This window comes from Camelus dromedarius, chromosome 25 (genome assembly GCF_036321535.1).
Source record: "Camelus dromedarius isolate mCamDro1 chromosome 25, mCamDro1.pat, whole genome shotgun sequence".
Lineage (NCBI taxonomy): Eukaryota > Metazoa > Chordata > Mammalia > Artiodactyla > Camelidae > Camelus > Camelus dromedarius.
In genome coordinates this window covers 11,568,056-11,584,329 of record NC_087460.1, presented here as the reverse complement: position 1 = coordinate 11,584,329, position 16,274 = coordinate 11,568,056, and the positions used below count along the sequence as shown (strand labels likewise).

At 37.0% G+C, this 16,274-nt stretch overlaps 1 protein-coding gene across 1 annotated transcript in view; it reads right to left on the bottom strand.

Annotated features, from left to right (window-relative positions):
• The window catches only part of PIK3C2G (phosphatidylinositol-4-phosphate 3-kinase catalytic subunit type 2 gamma), a 266,488-nt gene that overhangs the window by 18,406 nt on the left and 231,808 nt on the right, over nucleotides 1–16,274 (bottom strand). The window contains exon 31 of the mRNA XM_031444030.2: nucleotides 6,802–6,896. Coding sequence (XP_031299890.2) covers nucleotides 6,802–6,896 — 95 coding nt within the window. The remainder of the gene's footprint in view (nucleotides 1–6,801; nucleotides 6,897–16,274) is intronic.

Here is a 16,274-nt window from a genome sequence, read left to right as displayed (position 1 = left end):
TATTCTTGGCTCATCTGCCATAAATTTGTTCTTCTTTCTCAAGATTGCTTTGGCTATCTGGGGTCCTTTGTGGTTCCACACAAAGTTTAGAATTGTTTGTTCTGTTTCTATGGAAAATGCCATTGGAATCTTGATAGGGATTGATTCAATATTGATTGAATCTGTAGATTGCTTTGGGTAGTAGAGACATTTTAACAATGCTATTTCTTCCAACCCATGAGTATGGAATATCTTTCCATTTATTTTTGTCTTCTTCAATTTATTTTGATGCCTTATGGCTCTCTGTGTACAAGTCTTTCACCTCCTTGGTTAAATTTATTCCTAGATATTTAATTATTTTAAGTGCAAATTATAAGTGGGGAGATAGTGAGTGTCCAGAGCTGTTGAATCTTTAGAGCAATAATACTCAGCAGGAAATAACTTTACTCTTAAGTGAGACAGATGTGATGATCAAACATTTATCACTTGATCATTCTCAGTTTAGTATCAAGTATTACAGACAGCAGAATTTACAGAGAAAAGATATTCAATTATAAATATAGCTTAAATCAAACTACTCTGCATTGTGGCTTTTTTTTTTATAGTGACATACACTTAAGCAAACATTTACTTATTTAACAAACATGTATTAAGGGCATAATATTGTATGAAGCATTATAAAATACACAAAATATATTTCCCCCAGTTTTTACAATAAGTAAATTTTCAATACAATTGAAACTACAGGATGAAGAAAGATGATAAAAGTTTCAAGAGCTGAGATAAAGAAGTAAATATCACATGGATGGTATATAGAGTAAATGTAATAGGAAGCCAAAGAAGGAAAGATCACTAGGAGCAAGAGTGGTCCAGGAGCTCCAGAAAGGGTGACAGGTTTAAGCTAAGCCTGGAACTTGAGTTGGATATGGAAGGTAAATAGAAGATAAATAGAAAGTAAGACACAGTCAGTTAGAATGACTGATGTATGTTTGGTCAACAAGTAAAAAACCATCTAGAATATAAGTTTTGTATTGTGGATGGTGGATATAAAAGGCAGGTTATAGCTAGACTATGTAGTATCAAATGTTAGGCTACGAAAATTTAAATTTACAAAGACTCTATTAAAAATTTTATTGACATTATGAAGACGGAGTTTTAGGTAGAATAGATTAAAGTAGAAAGCAAGGAAAGGAATATCATAGCAGTCAACCAAAACAATCCACAGATGAATTAACAGAGAATATAGAATCAAATTTTGATAATAAATGTAAAAGGAAACTAAAAAGACTTGTTAATGATTACATATAAGAGTATTGGAATGAGTTAAAATACAGAAAATAAATTATAGAGGAGTTTTCATCAGGAGTTACTTGAGGATGGGGTAATGATTTTTTGAAATAAGCAGTTTAGAGTGAGAGCTGGATTTAGTGGAAAGTAGAAGACTGTAATTGTTGAGTTAAAGGAGATGGCAAGATATCAGAGTGAAATGCCCATGAGGCAGTTGAAAATATGTAAATTGAGTTCAGAGAAATATTAAAAGTAGAAATATAAAGTTAGGAATAATTCACATAATCTTTGAAGTCTCAAGACTGAATAAAATTTCTTAGGAAATTAGTTCAAGGTAAAGCCCTGAATACTGCAAAATCTTCACATATAATGGCTAAAGATGAAGTCAACATCTATTAAGCCACTATGTCCATTGTCTAGTTTAAATTTATAAGAGCCAAGGAGGCCTCAGAAAGAGATTTAGAGAAGGTTCAGATGGTGAAGTTTCATGGAGAACCTGAGAACAGGAAAGTTCTCTCCCATCAACCAGCTACTGTTTGATCGCAAGGCAGGACCTGGGAACCAGCCGGACTGGGGGCCAGCCAAGCCCATCAGGCCACCCAGCGTAGGCAGCTTGCCACAACAGAAGGACTGACACAGACTACATAGGGGGGCCCTCTAGAGCATACAGCTCTGCTGGTGACGAGAGTGGAGTGTGCTGCCGGGATGCACAGGGACATCCCCTCCAGAAGGCCACTTCCCCAAGGTCTGGAAACCTAATCAACCTACCAGATACACAGAAATACAGCAAGTTAGGCAAAATGAGGTGACAGAGGAACATGTTCCGAATGAAGGAAGAAGATAAAACCCCAGAAGAACTAAGTGAAGTGGAGATAGGCCATCTACCGAGAAAGAGTTAAGAGTAAGGATTGTGAGGATGATCAAACAACACAGGAGAAGAATGGACGCAGAGTGAGAAGTTAGAAGTTTTTAAAGGGATACGTAGAACATTGTTACTTTTATGGTCGGATAATGCCATCATCTATGGTTTATTTTCACAGCCCCCTTTTGCTATCTTCACCAAATCTACGCGTTGTCTCTTCTGTTCCAGCTAGCACCACAATTCACTTGGTGCTAAGCACAGCACTCATGTTGTATGTTCAATGCCATTTATAGGGTAACTGGCCAAGAGAACTGTTTCTCAAAGTGTGGTCCATGGACCACCTTGTCAGAGAACCTTCTGAAACGCTCATATGTGGGAGAAGGAGAGAAGAAAACAAGTCTAGAAACGAAAGAGCAGAGGAATCCATGAGACCAGGAGACGCCTGTAAAATGCAGATGCAGAAATCTCAACCCCCACTTACAGAATCAAAGTCATTGGGAGTTGCATCCAGGAATGCGTATTTTAAAAACAAGACTACACATACATACTGAAATTGTAAGACTTTTTTGAAATAAAAAATAAAATGTGATAAAATTTTAATGTGTGTGTGTGTGTGTGTGTGTGTGTGTGTGTGTGTATGTGTGTTTAGCCTGGTTTCCTGCTGTGTTTGACTACTTCTCCATCTCTTCTGTTAATTTTCCTACAGGAATGGTTTTCTGCCATTTTGTGTCTTATGAAAGGATTAAATGGCTCTCCATTTGAGATGTATTCTGCTTTCCCTGATAGTATGTGCTCCTCATTGAAATGACTTATTGTCCTGTTACAGTGTAAGAGAATGGTGTGAGCATATTCAGTACCAGAAGGGAGTCTGGCATCCTTGTTTACTTTTAGAGCCTTCGGGAATGCTCTTACTCTGGAGCAGGGCGGGAAAACTGTAGAAATGACACAAGACTAGGGGAAGCCACAAGACGAGGAGAGGCATCGCAATGCACAGAGAGACACACATAGAGAGACACTGCAGAAGTCGGTAGAAGACAGCATTCTAGAGTGGGCCACATGGGAAAACACCAAAAAGATCTTAAAACACATCTCTAAATGATCTAAATGAGTTCTTCCATGCTTCTCTGTTATAGAAACTGAAATACTATTTAAAAAAATCTTGGCCAAATTTCTGAATAACTGCATTACTTTGTCAGTCTCTGTTCACTAGGATTAATCACATTGTGCTGCTTTGAAAGGGAAACATTTTAGCAATTTTGTTTTAGCTTGTGAATTCACAGGAGGGAAGAGATTCTTAGAGCAATGCTCCAAAGATTTAATATAAGATAAACAATTCTTTTCATCAAACTTACTATTAAATATAGCAGACAGAACTGCAGGCAGAATAATTCATTTCAATATTAAAATAAAATCAAGCACAACTTCTTCAGTCTGATTACTCAAGCATGTGAAAATACTAAAGGCTAAGAAATAAATAAGAATTAGTTACAACTTGAAATGAGCAAAGAAAATATGTTGAGAATTTATAGATAGATTTATTCCTGTCACTTACATTATAATGTTTTCTGTGCCTTCAGATAAGCAGAAGAAATACCACAGTCGTTTAAAAGAAGCTATGAAAAATGCAAAGCTTGAGAACTTTGTTGTGATGATTTTGGAAGACGAGAAAGACCTTAGTTCTTAGTTGTCCACATTAGAAGTAATTTAACATTCTTTCATTTGACAAAGTATTCATTGAGCACCTTCTATATACTTGGCCCAGATTTAGCCGTTGGGGTTGCAGCAGTGATTCAGGGCAGTGGAGAAAATAAAAACAGGAAAGGAAGTTTGGAAGTGCCAACCAACAAGGGTGGTTTTGCAGTTTTACACATGGGAGGTGAGAGAGGACCTCACTGAAAAAGTGCCAGTAAAACATGTTTAAGACATGTGAGATTGAACCATGGAGAATTTGAGCCACGGGCCTGGGAAGAGCCTTCCAGGTAAACTGAGTAGCAGGAACAAATGTCCTGGGGCAGAAACATGCTTGCCATATTCAAGGCGCAGGAAGAAAACCACTGACGCTGGTGTGGAGTGATTCAGGGAGTTTGTGGCAGGAGGTGAGGTTGGAGAGGCCAAGAGGGTCCATACTTGGCTTTCACTGTAAGTGATATGAGACTCCTTCCCCTGAGGGCTATGAGAGAGGAATGACAGGATCTGACTTTTATTCTCAAAAGAATATTCTGGATGCTAGGTTAGGAAGAGACTAAAGAGAAATAAGGGCAGAAGCAGGGAGACCCGCTGAGAAGCCCTAGCAGTAATTCAAGTGAGAGATGATGGGGGCTTGAAGGAGGGGTGGCAGCAGAGGAGGTGAAGCATGATGGGACTCTGGATTTATTCTGAAGGCTGAACTGACAGAATTTGCTGATAAACCGGATGTAGTTTGAGAGAGAAGTCAAAAGGACTCTAAGGATTTTAATCTGAGCAACTAGTAGGATGAAGGTGCCATTTAGAGATGAGAAAAGCTGCCAAAGAAGCAGGTTGGTGGGAGGGGCAGTAATCAGAAGTTTGATTTGATGTCTATTAAGTTTGCGATGCCTGTTGAATTTCTCCTGGAGTTGTTGAGTTATCAGTTGTCCATATAACTCTGGGTTTTAGGGAGACTTCCCAGCTAGAATTGTAAGTATGGAAGAAAAAGACATGTAAGTGGTATTTAAAGCCAAAGGGCTGGAAATAAAAAAAGAGAAGAGGTCCAGGAATGAATTTCAGGGCAATGTTAAGAGATTGGGGCAAAGCGCAGAATCAGCAGGAAGCATGACTTCCTTATTAACAACTTTCTTTCCAAAGGGCAGGGACAGTGTATCAGCGCCAGTGGCCCTAAGTGGTTTTTAACGTTTCGTAGGATTCATCTGCTCATTTTCCATTTGTCCATAACTTGCTCTAAATCTTAAACTCTTGCTCTTTCTCACTTACTCCCTGCCATGACGCCTGCATCACATTCGTTTTGAACACAATTACTGGTAGTGCAACTTCATCTGAGTGTAAGATGCATTTTTGAAAACTGTCGAAAGTAATTTGGGGATTTATTTGGTGAATAAAATGGGTGACCAAGCTGGTTAATACCACTTTTGATCAAATATTAGGCATGGTTATTGATGACTATTAATATCAGCAAATTTACCACGTGGTGGTTCATATGCCACATTGAAAAGCAGTGTCAACAGGCACAATCTAAAATGTTTTCAGTAATGACATCACCGAAATAAATCCATGAACTCATTTCCAAAAGGAGTATTTTCAATGAACAATTATATAACATACACATATATAAGTTATGTTAACATGATTAACACTATTTCTAATAGTCTATTATTTAATTGCGTACATTTATATAGATGCTTAAAGTCCATGACCATGCATATAGCTGTAATAATATTGAGTTGAATCTTCATTTCCCAGCCTAGAATTTCTTAAACTCATGTTCTCATTTAAGATGATTAACTTATCAAAAGCAATTGAAAATATTTTAAAAATGAGTAAAAGTTCTACAAAGACACATTCAATAATATTTGCCCAGCTCTTACAAAAATTGTTGATTGTAAACACCAACAAGCATTCTTGGGTATCTGGCTAATAACTAGATTTGTAAAGGATGGTTTCCCCCAAAAATATGCCAAATATTTGTTCAATGAGCAAAAATTTATTAAGTTCTAGTGTGTTCTAGATGCACGTCATGTTGAGAAGAATTTGCTCCTTTAAGTCCTTCCAAGAGCATCCTTGGAGATTTACATGCATAAAGGAAAGAGCCAAAACAGTGCTTCTGACTTTCTCCACATTAGTGGAGTCTCCTGGGCAGTTTCACCAGGCGGAGGACCCATTTCGCTAGACCAGAGGAGGACCAGCGAACAGCTAAGGCTTAGAGCTACCCTTTCCTGTTTACTGCACCCAGATTCAGACCTTCGATCAATTGCCCTGTGACACAGAAAGCTCGGGCTCTTACTTAATGACACGGCCCAACTGCTGTCCTTGCCTCTCACTCGACCCGTCGTCAGGGAGGAGTGGGCTGTGGTGAGAGAGCAGCTTTTAGTTTTCCTTAGAGGCTAACTATCTTTGATGTTCTTGGTTCTAGGGATGCAAAGATGGGGTCACTGTCGCCCCCAGAAGTACTACCTTTTGAGGGCCAAGAAATGTCCTTGAGCAATTACATCGGAGTAGGCTAACAGTTCTGGGGGTATACACTCAAGGGCACATGATGAGAGTCTGTGGGAAAACACGAAGCATCCTGGCTTCAGACAGACGGTGCTGGCATGATTCAAAGGGATGAGTCAATCTTCCACTTAGCTCAGTATGATGAGATAGATGCAAATTCTTGGGACCCAGCTTTTAAAATTTTGGCTCTTAATACTCTAGCTATTTGTGCTTTTTCAAAGCTTTTTCACTAGATTTGTCCTGACCTACTTCATTTTGAATAAACTCTAATTTTCACTCTAGGACTCTCCCTGTGAAATATTTTATAGCCTTTACCCCAAGGATTGTAATCATACTGAGGCAGAACGTTGTAATTGGCTCATTGTTCCTCACTTACACTTGGTGGCTGGCCCCATTCCTCTCACTAATGTTGACGTTAATTGCTTAAAGGAAGAAAGCGATCTCTAATTGTGGGTTTACGTGTTTCTTATTAGATATGATAAACTCACAATGTTTTTCATGTGCTTCACGAGTATGGTCAGCTTCGTCTCCTCGTACGATACGACTAACTGCACCTTAGGCTTCTGGTCAGGAAACTTCTCGCCTGATAAAACAACAGAGCTTCAGTGGGTTAAACGGGAAGTGGCTCATCCCAGGATAAATTGAACACAGAAAGACTAAAACAGGACCAATGAGTAATGTGTAAAAGAAACATCCTTCAGATCATGCTGAAAAGATAATACTCTTCAGAAAACTGGGTTGGTTGAAGGTGGGATTTGTGCCTACTCTTCCCCATCTAATTCTATCTCCTCACATTCTGTGTTCTGGTTTGAAGTCAGTGAGTCTGCGGTTCAGGTCCCAGCACTAAACACCGTGTCATCACGGCTAAGTTAATCGACTTCTGTAAAATGGAGATAATAGTTACCTACTTCAGGAGAGTTGAGATGATTAACTGATAAAATTCAAAAGTTCTCACGGTGTAATCTCTCAATAAATGCTTGCAATGACTCCATACACTTACACCCATCTCTTCCTTACTAGTTCCACTGAACCCAGTTAAGAAGCATACAAATCCTTTGCCTCAACTTCTAGAACATTCTCTTCCGCTCCTCGAGAACCCAAATGTATTTGTACTCAATTACCAGCGTCACCTTCCTAGGGCAACTTTTATAGAATTACACTTTTGATCAAAGGACTGTTCATAGCTCTCCTTGGCTTATGAAAAAAAGGTCTGAACTTCTCGGCTTTGTATTATTGCTTCGTATTGAATCTGTCTGTTTTACTCCCATTAGCATTTCTTCCTGCTGCAGTCGTTACGTCCAGTCCTACAAATACGCTCTGCTATTTCCTTCCGGTCCTTGCTCATATTATTCTTTATTTGAAATGATCTCGTCCATCATTTTTGGCTATTGAATTTTTACCTTTCTACAAGTCCTAATTAAAATGCAAAATAGCTTCTGTGGTCGCCTCCCTCTGAACTCCCCTAGTACAGCTTTTGTTATTTAATATTTATTTCGTAATTATTACCTTACATGTCTCAATTCGCTGAGTGGATTATAATCTCCCTTAGGGCTTACTTTTTTCCCTGTATTCCCAAGGGATATATAAATCAGTGCTTGCTCATAATACGGCACTAAATGTTTATTTAATGACCAAAGTAACCTCGATTTTTTTTCTTTCATGTTATATCATTCCAACATTTAAATGAGGGCTTTAGTTTTTTAATTAAAAATTTCCAGTTTATAGCCCAAGGATTAAGCATAATTCACAGTTTTTCTAATATTTCCCTTGGTAATCTCTGGTTGTATATTCTCTGAGGGAATTTAGAGAGATGAAATTTATCACAACAAGGAATTTGGCAATGCTTTGTTGTGGGCTCATTGGGGTCCAGGTTGTTTTCTGACTGTCAGTCTCAGCTCTCTAATCCTCTCTAACATTTGAAAATTAAATCTGAGCAGTATGTTTCCTCTCAAAAATTTTTTTACAAGTTTATTAGAATAGTCTACATATTGTAAATAAGTAATATTAATTACTTTTATTATTAATGTGGATTATTGACATTGAAATAATTAAAATTGACATTATTTCTTACAACCCAAATGGTAATTACATAAATATAACAAAAAATTTCTTCCTTAACTGACAACATAATGCCATTTGCACCAACATGGATGCTCCTGAAGAATGTCACTCTAACTGAAGTAAGCCAGAAAGAGAAAGAGAAATACCATATGAGATCGCTCATATGTGAACTCTAAAACAAACAAACAAACAAACAAACAAAACATAAATACAAAACAGAAACAGACTCATAGACATAGAATACAAACTTGTGGTTGCCAAGGGGGCAGGGGGTTGGAAGGGATAGACTGGGATTTCAAAATGTAGAATAGATAAACAAGATTACACTGTATAGCACAGGGAAATATATACAAGATCTTATGGTAGCTCACATCGTCATGTGACAATGAATATATATGTATGTTCATGTATAACTGAAAAATTGTGCTTTACACTGGAATTTGACACAACATTGTAAAATGATTATAAATCAATAAAAAATGTTAAAAAAATTTCTTCCTTAAAATATCTTTATCACAATGACTGAGTGACATTGTGAGTTAGGGATACCACGAGATAATTCTGACTGTAGTCCTGAGGTAAATTGCATTTCATAATAAAAAAAAATGTAGTTGAACTTTTGGTATGAACACACTAAAAATGCTGACACTTTTTGATGCATGATGAACATTATTTTTGAATTAAAGAGTGAAAGGATTATTAATTAGAAACTTACTGTGTTTAATTAGAGGAGCTTTAATTCAAAGATAGGAAATTGGTATAAATTTATGATTGAGTGTCTAAATAGTAACCCTGAAGTTTGTGTTCCCTCCATTTTACACGTGAGGAGACGGAAGCATTTGGTCTAAGCTTATACAGACAATAAACAGTGCAAGGTTAAATGATCTCTAAAGCCCGTACTCTTGAACATTATGCTGTAAAGGGCAACAAGAGGTCAGTAACCAAAGGGAAATAATTAAAAAGTGAAGAATCCAGAGAGCGAGAATTTTGAGAGTAGAAGAAGAGGCTAAAATATTTTGATTTTCTGATTCAAGTTATTCTGGGGGGATCTGATCATGCTTCAAAAATGATTGTGTTGAAATGCTTCAATGCATGACACTACAGCAGCTATCCAGGGCTTATTATGCATAATGTGTCCATTCATGTTAAAAAGTAGCATTTCAAAATTTAACTTTTTTTCAGATGATAGTATATTCATATAATTCAAAAATGAAAATTTATTTTAAAAGTATACAGTAAAAAGTCTTCTTCCTATTTCTAACACCTATCCACCCAGTTCTTTCATTATTATTTTATTGTGTTCCATATATCCCTCCAGAGAAACACATATCCTTCTAGAATTTCTCCATATAAGCAAGTATAAATAATTTTTTTTCTTCCCCCTTTTTCACAAAAGGAATAGCATATTTACTATTCTGCACAATGATCTTAGAAATACTTTCGTATGAATAGCAAAAGCTTTTTTATTTTTAAAATATACTTTCACATTATTGCATCTTGAGGAAATACCATAATTTATGTAAAAATTTCCTCATTAATGGGCAAGTTGGGTTGTTTTCAATGTTTTCCAGCTGTTACAAACCATGCTGTAATGAATAGCCTCATATGCATATCATTTTGTACCTGTGCAAAATATCATAGGATAAATCTCAACAGCAGAATTGCTGGGTCAAAAGGTATTAGCATTTGTAAGTTTGATAAATGTTGCCAAATTGCCTTCCATGGACGTTGCACCAATTTGCATTACCACCAGCAGTGTCTGAGTGCCTGCTGATTCGTAACCAAGTTTGTTAATTAAATTTTTGAATATTTGCTGATCTGATGAGTTAAAATGGCATCAGTGTAGTTTTAATTTGCATCTTTCTTATGAGCGATGTTCAATATCCTTTCCTTTGGTTGAGAACCACTCGTATTTAGGTTTTTTTGTGTGTGTGGATTATTTTCTCATACTCTTTACACAAATCTCTATTTGGTCTTTGGTCTTTTTCTCACCATTTTTTTGGGAGATGGTTACATGTTAAATAACCAACCCATTGTCTGTGATAAATTGCAAATATTTAAGCCATTCTGTCATTTATCTCTGCATTTTCTGGACTTTGCTACAGTGTTTTATATCATGCAGAATTGCTATGGCTTCTGGGTTTGTAGTCATAGCTACAGCAGCTCATCCTAAGATTAAAAAGGATTATTTTCATGTTTTCTTTATCGTATATATGGTTTCACTATTTGCATTCAAAATCTTTCATTCATTTGATATTTATCCTAGCATATATATGAAGTATATATATATATATATACTATGCCAACATTATTTATTGAATGTTGTCTTACTGGTTTGGCCACCTATTAAATTCCTGGGTATATTTGAGGCTATTTATGGATGTTCTGTTTCACTCATTCATCTAATTATGCACCAACACCACACTGTCATTACTGAGGCTTTGTAATGCGTGATTATATCTGGTAGGGCTAATGTCACCTCTTTGCTTTTGCTAAGTTTTCCTGTTTTTCTTTGTTTATTTTTCTTTATGACCTATAGAACTAGCTTATGTAGTTAAAAATAAATCTGAGGGAGATTAATCCAGATGGTGGAGTAAGAGAATGTGGAGCTCACCTCCCCTCACGAACACATCAAAAATACATGTACACGTGGAACCATTCTCACTGGAAATGAACTGGAAATTGGCAAAAGGACTCCTGTACAACCAAGGTGGTAGGAAAGATACACACGTAATCAAGTAGGAAGGGAAGAAAAGCGATTGGGTTGGGATCGTTGCCCCAGGAAGGGGACTCAGAGGACGAGGGAGAATTCATGGACAGACACCTGCCCCGGGAGTGAGTGATGAGAGCCATAGACTGGGTATCGCAGTCCTGGAATCCTACATGGGGGAGGAGCGCCCTGTTGGCTGGTTGGAGGACCACCGGGACTGACAGGGGGACCGTGAGGAGCCTGGACTCTGCTCTTGAGGAGCATATACGTGCTGGCCTGCTCCCAGGCAGGGTAGAAAGAGGTCGGCTCTAGTGGCTGGAGAATTTCCTGCAACCGCCTTGCTGCATGCCCCAGCTCAGCCTGAATGAACACTCCAGCCCTGCTCCCTTCGCATCACAGCATGGTGCTGGCTCTGGGGAAGCCATGACCAGGGATAGGACATGACCAAGGGATGCACAGCCTACCCAGACCTGGGTGAGCCGGGGTGGGACTGCAGTGGCCATTATTGGTGTTTACTCAGCAGCACGTCAAAAGCATCTCAGATCTTTGACAACAGACGATCCACCACAGCTCATGTCCCCGTACGTGCTGAGAGTCCATGCGGGCCCTGTCTACCCTGTGGTGTGCTCTCCACAATGAAAAGGGGGCTGGTGGAGGCTTGGAGCAGTGACTGACTGAGAGGGATGAAGGAGACTTGCACCTGAGGCTGCATAGGAGCAGAGTGAGAGGAAGAAACTGTGGCATCTGCATAGGCAGCCCAGCAGAGGCAGCTGTATCTCTGTAGCCAACACAAGCGGAGAGCCTGCATGGGCACCCTTGCTTCAAGATTCCCCCACTCTGGGGCAAGGGTTTTGGGGAGAGGGGAAAACTCACACTTAAAGGGAACAGAGCCAGCTTGGGCCCAACCCTCTGGGCTTCTGCTGTAGCAACTTGGGATCAGACCCTGTCCCTGATAGTCCACTGAGCAGAGGGAAAACCCCTCCTCATACCCAATTCTAGCTCCAGCCCCTCCACCTCCAGCCGCACCCTCTACCAAGGGGCTAGCTGTCAGTACATCCTGAGGAAAGATGTGACTTGCATCCATGCCAAGTCCAGCTCTTCCAGCAAAGGCACTGGGCCCATGCAGTCTATATAGGGATGCTCCCACATAAGAATGACCCTTCAAGACTGCAATGGTATATATCTAGAAAAAACAAAAACAGTAATTCAAAAAGATACACGCACCCAATGCTCATGGCAGTAGTATTTACAAGAATCAAGATATGGATGCAACTCAAGTGTCCATCAGCAGATGAATGGTTAAAGAAGGTGTAGTATATATAGTAGTATATATACACAATAGAATATTACTCAGCCATAAAAAAGAATGAAATTCTGCCATTTGCAGCAACATGGATGGGCCAAGAGACCTTTATTGAATTTATTATTTGTTGCAGATTTTTAGTTGTTTCTCATTTTTCTAGGTATGTGACCATATTACTGGCAAACAGTATTAATTTTGTCTTCTCCTTGCCAAAGTTTATGCTTCTAGTTTTTTTCTTCTATTTAAAATAGTCTATTTTCCATTTAAAATTTTTTATTTAAAATAGTCATCTCACAAATATTCATTGACTTACTGTGGACAAGCATGGTTCTAGGACTTTGGAACAGATTGGACAAAATCCTCTTTTGGCATTTCTATAGTATCAGGGAAGATATAAAAAAGCAGTAAATGTAATAAATAAGTAAAATTTATAATATGCTGAATATGATTAATGATAAGAAAAAAACACAACAGGGTAAAGGCTTCCAGAATAAGAGGCAGACTGCAATTTTAGATGGGCTGATCAGGGGCACTTCTCATTGAGAAGGTAAATTTTGAGCCAAGACTTGAAGAAAGTGAAGGCGGAGCCACATGTTGGCTAGTGCTCTCAGCACAGTGTAATGCAATTGTGATGACTGAGGGCATGGTGCCTTATTTTATACTCCAGTGGAAATACTTTTCTCCATCATTCCTGGTGGGAGCTTTGGATAGCCGTGATAGATACATTTTCTCATGTTAAGGGATTACCGTTTATTTTCAGAGTGTTCTCTCAAGAAAGTTTGTTGAAATTTATCAGAAGCCTTTTCAGGGTCTATAATGATGACCATGCTATTTTCTCCTTAAATCTGTCAATATGACAACATGTATTATATACTATCTATATTACCAGCATTGAAATATTCTTGCATTTCTGGCCATGGTGAATTATATCCCTTTAGTGAGCTGATGGATCATTTTGGCTAATATTTTATTTAGAATTTTCCATTGATATTCAGAAATGAGATTAGCCTGTGATTCCTTTTTTTTTGTAATCCTTGTAATCCTTGAAGCTACTGGCATAAATACTTTACGTGCTTCATAAAAATAATATGAAAAAACTTCCTTCCTTTTCTCTGTTCTGGAACTGTTGAAATAACAGTGGAACTACCTGCTTTTTAAAAGTTTGACACAATCCCTCTGGAAATCATCTGAACTTGCTTATGGGTTGCTTTTTGAGGCTTTTTGTACTTATTCTGTTAAATTTGATCCTTTCTGGGGTGAGTAAATTGTGTTTTCATAGAATACTACCTATTTTAGACAGATTTACAAATTGACTTTTGTAGAGTTGAATAAAGTCTCTTACCATTCTTCAGTTTCATCTCTTTCTATGGTTATTTCTTGCTTCTTCTTTCATATTTTGTGAATTTGCATTTGCCCCCATTCATTTGATCAGATTGGCTAGTGGCTCATTTATTTTTATTGTTTACTTTTAACTTTCAGATTTATTTAATCTACTGTTTTCTGTGTTCTAACTCATAAATCTCTACTTTTATCTTTATCCACTTTTTTCTTTTTGTCTTCCTTTGGTTTGTTTTGTGGTTCTTATTCCAATTATTCCAGTTTTCCTCTGAGCATTGCTTTATCTTTCTCCCATGGTTTCCGAGATGTGGTATTTCATTATCGTTACTCTTTGAAAATTTTGCAATTTTGATTGTAAGTCCTTTTGATGTTCAAGAGAGCTTATTTTTTTTTTAATCTCCAAACTTAAATATCTTTTAGCTTTCTGAATTTTCCCAATGATTTCTCACTGTATTATCTCATGATTAGAGACTATGTCTATACTATTTCTACTTTTTAGGATTTACTGAAATTTTCTTTGTGACGTAATATAGAATCTATTTTCATGAATGTTCCATAGGCACATGAACACTTAAATAGAAGATATATTCTCTATTTTCAGGATGAACAGTTTGATATAAATTAACAAAATTTGCCTTATTAATTTTACTATTTAGTTTTTCTATGCATCTACTTAGTTTTTCTACTTGGTCTTTTATAAATCAAGAAGTAAATTAGAAAACCCTATTACCAATGTGTTTTTGTGTATTTCTCCTTGTATGTTCCATAATTTCTATTTTATATACGTTGCTGTCATATAGTTGATATGTCGTCATGGCTGCTAATTGAAAACTGTACTTGTTATTGTTTCAAGTTCCATTACTGTTTAATTTGATGCCTCTTGAACTAAATTTAACCTTTTTAACATTAAGATGGTGACTTCTGGTTTTCATGTCCCTGCATTTGCCTATAGTTTAATTTTCAATCTTTAAAAAATTCACATTATTTTAGACATGTTTTTACATCAAGTGTAGAGTTATGATTTTCACTTCTACTCCAACTGGAATTTTCTTATGATTTTCACTGGAATTTTCTTAATAGATGAGTTAAGCCTATTTATATTTATTGTTATTATGGATATGTTTTCTCTTTGTTCTTATTGTTTTAAGTTATTAAAGAAACATAACATTTTAGTTTTTATGATTTCTAAAGAAAGTCTTTCACGAAGTAATGTTTTTATTTGTATGTACTTATGATACTTAGGGAGGTTTTCATTTTTGTTCTAGTGGTTATTTTTATTTAATATTCTTAGATTTTTATTTCTTTTGAAAATATTTGGTTCCTAGCAGAAGCAAAGATAAAATAAGCGTGCATAATCTTTCTCTTCTACTTTGATCTACCATCCAGTTATTTTCAATGTTGTGAACTTTCTTAGTGTTTCTCTAATACTAATATTACCTATGCTAAGATTTTTTATTGCTTAATTTGTTAGATTTCAGTGATATCCTTTGACACCCAGCTATTAGACATAAGGTAATTAGAGAAATTTCTCTAACTCTCACCTTTTAAAAAATCTTTTCCTTCCCACATCAGCCACAAGTAAAAATTTAAAATACTTTTCTAATTAAAAACATGGAATTATATAATATAGTATAGCAAAATGCACAATATTTTAAAGCTTTTAATTGAAACTTCTGAAAACAACTTAATACAAGTATTTACTTCTAAGTAGTCCTAACCCTTACCTTCTTGTCTTTCCATATCATTAAAATTTAAATTGAAAACCTGGGTAATGTACTTCAACTTACAGAAAATTGATCTGGGCTTTGCCAGAGCAAGTAGCTAGAACATTAACCAGAGAGACTCTGCTATGGAGACTGCATGGCTTCAAGTTCCCTTTTAAATTAACATCTCAAAGGGGAGGTAGTGATGTGAGGTAATGATTGAAAGCTCCATTTGCAATCATTTGTAATTATCAATGGCATCTAAGCATTCTCATTAATCCATCCTCTTAACTGTGGCAACTCTTGTCTTTTGATCATGTTCTACTCCATTGCCTATGTTATTGTTTCTACATCTTGGCAAAAATCTATCTTCTGTGTGTCAGAGTTGTGCATTGATGGAGGACGAATCATTTTTTGTGTGTGAAGGTACTATTTGGCATAGCTAATAATAATTTGGCAGGAGTATAGACAGTCATGTCATTAGAGGGCTAAAGAATATACAAGATAAAAATCCAGGAACTTTCTGGTTAGTGCCTTGGTTGAGTCTGGTGTCTGTAATACTTAATGTGATAGTTCATGGATTTTTTTCCCCAAGCGATACTTCCAGAGAATTCTAGTGGTGGGGGAGCACTGAATTCCTCGTGCCCAGGCATTTCCACTTAAAGCGGTAAGTATGAGACGAGTAGGATAAATTTGGATTTTGGTTTCTTCTCCCTTGTCCTTTTTATAAAAATGGCAAGCTACCTTGGTAAATAATATTAATGAAGCTTCCATTATTCTATCATCACTTATTCAGTAATTATTTACAGAGCATCTAGAGTAGGCCAGACACTGTGCTAAGCACTG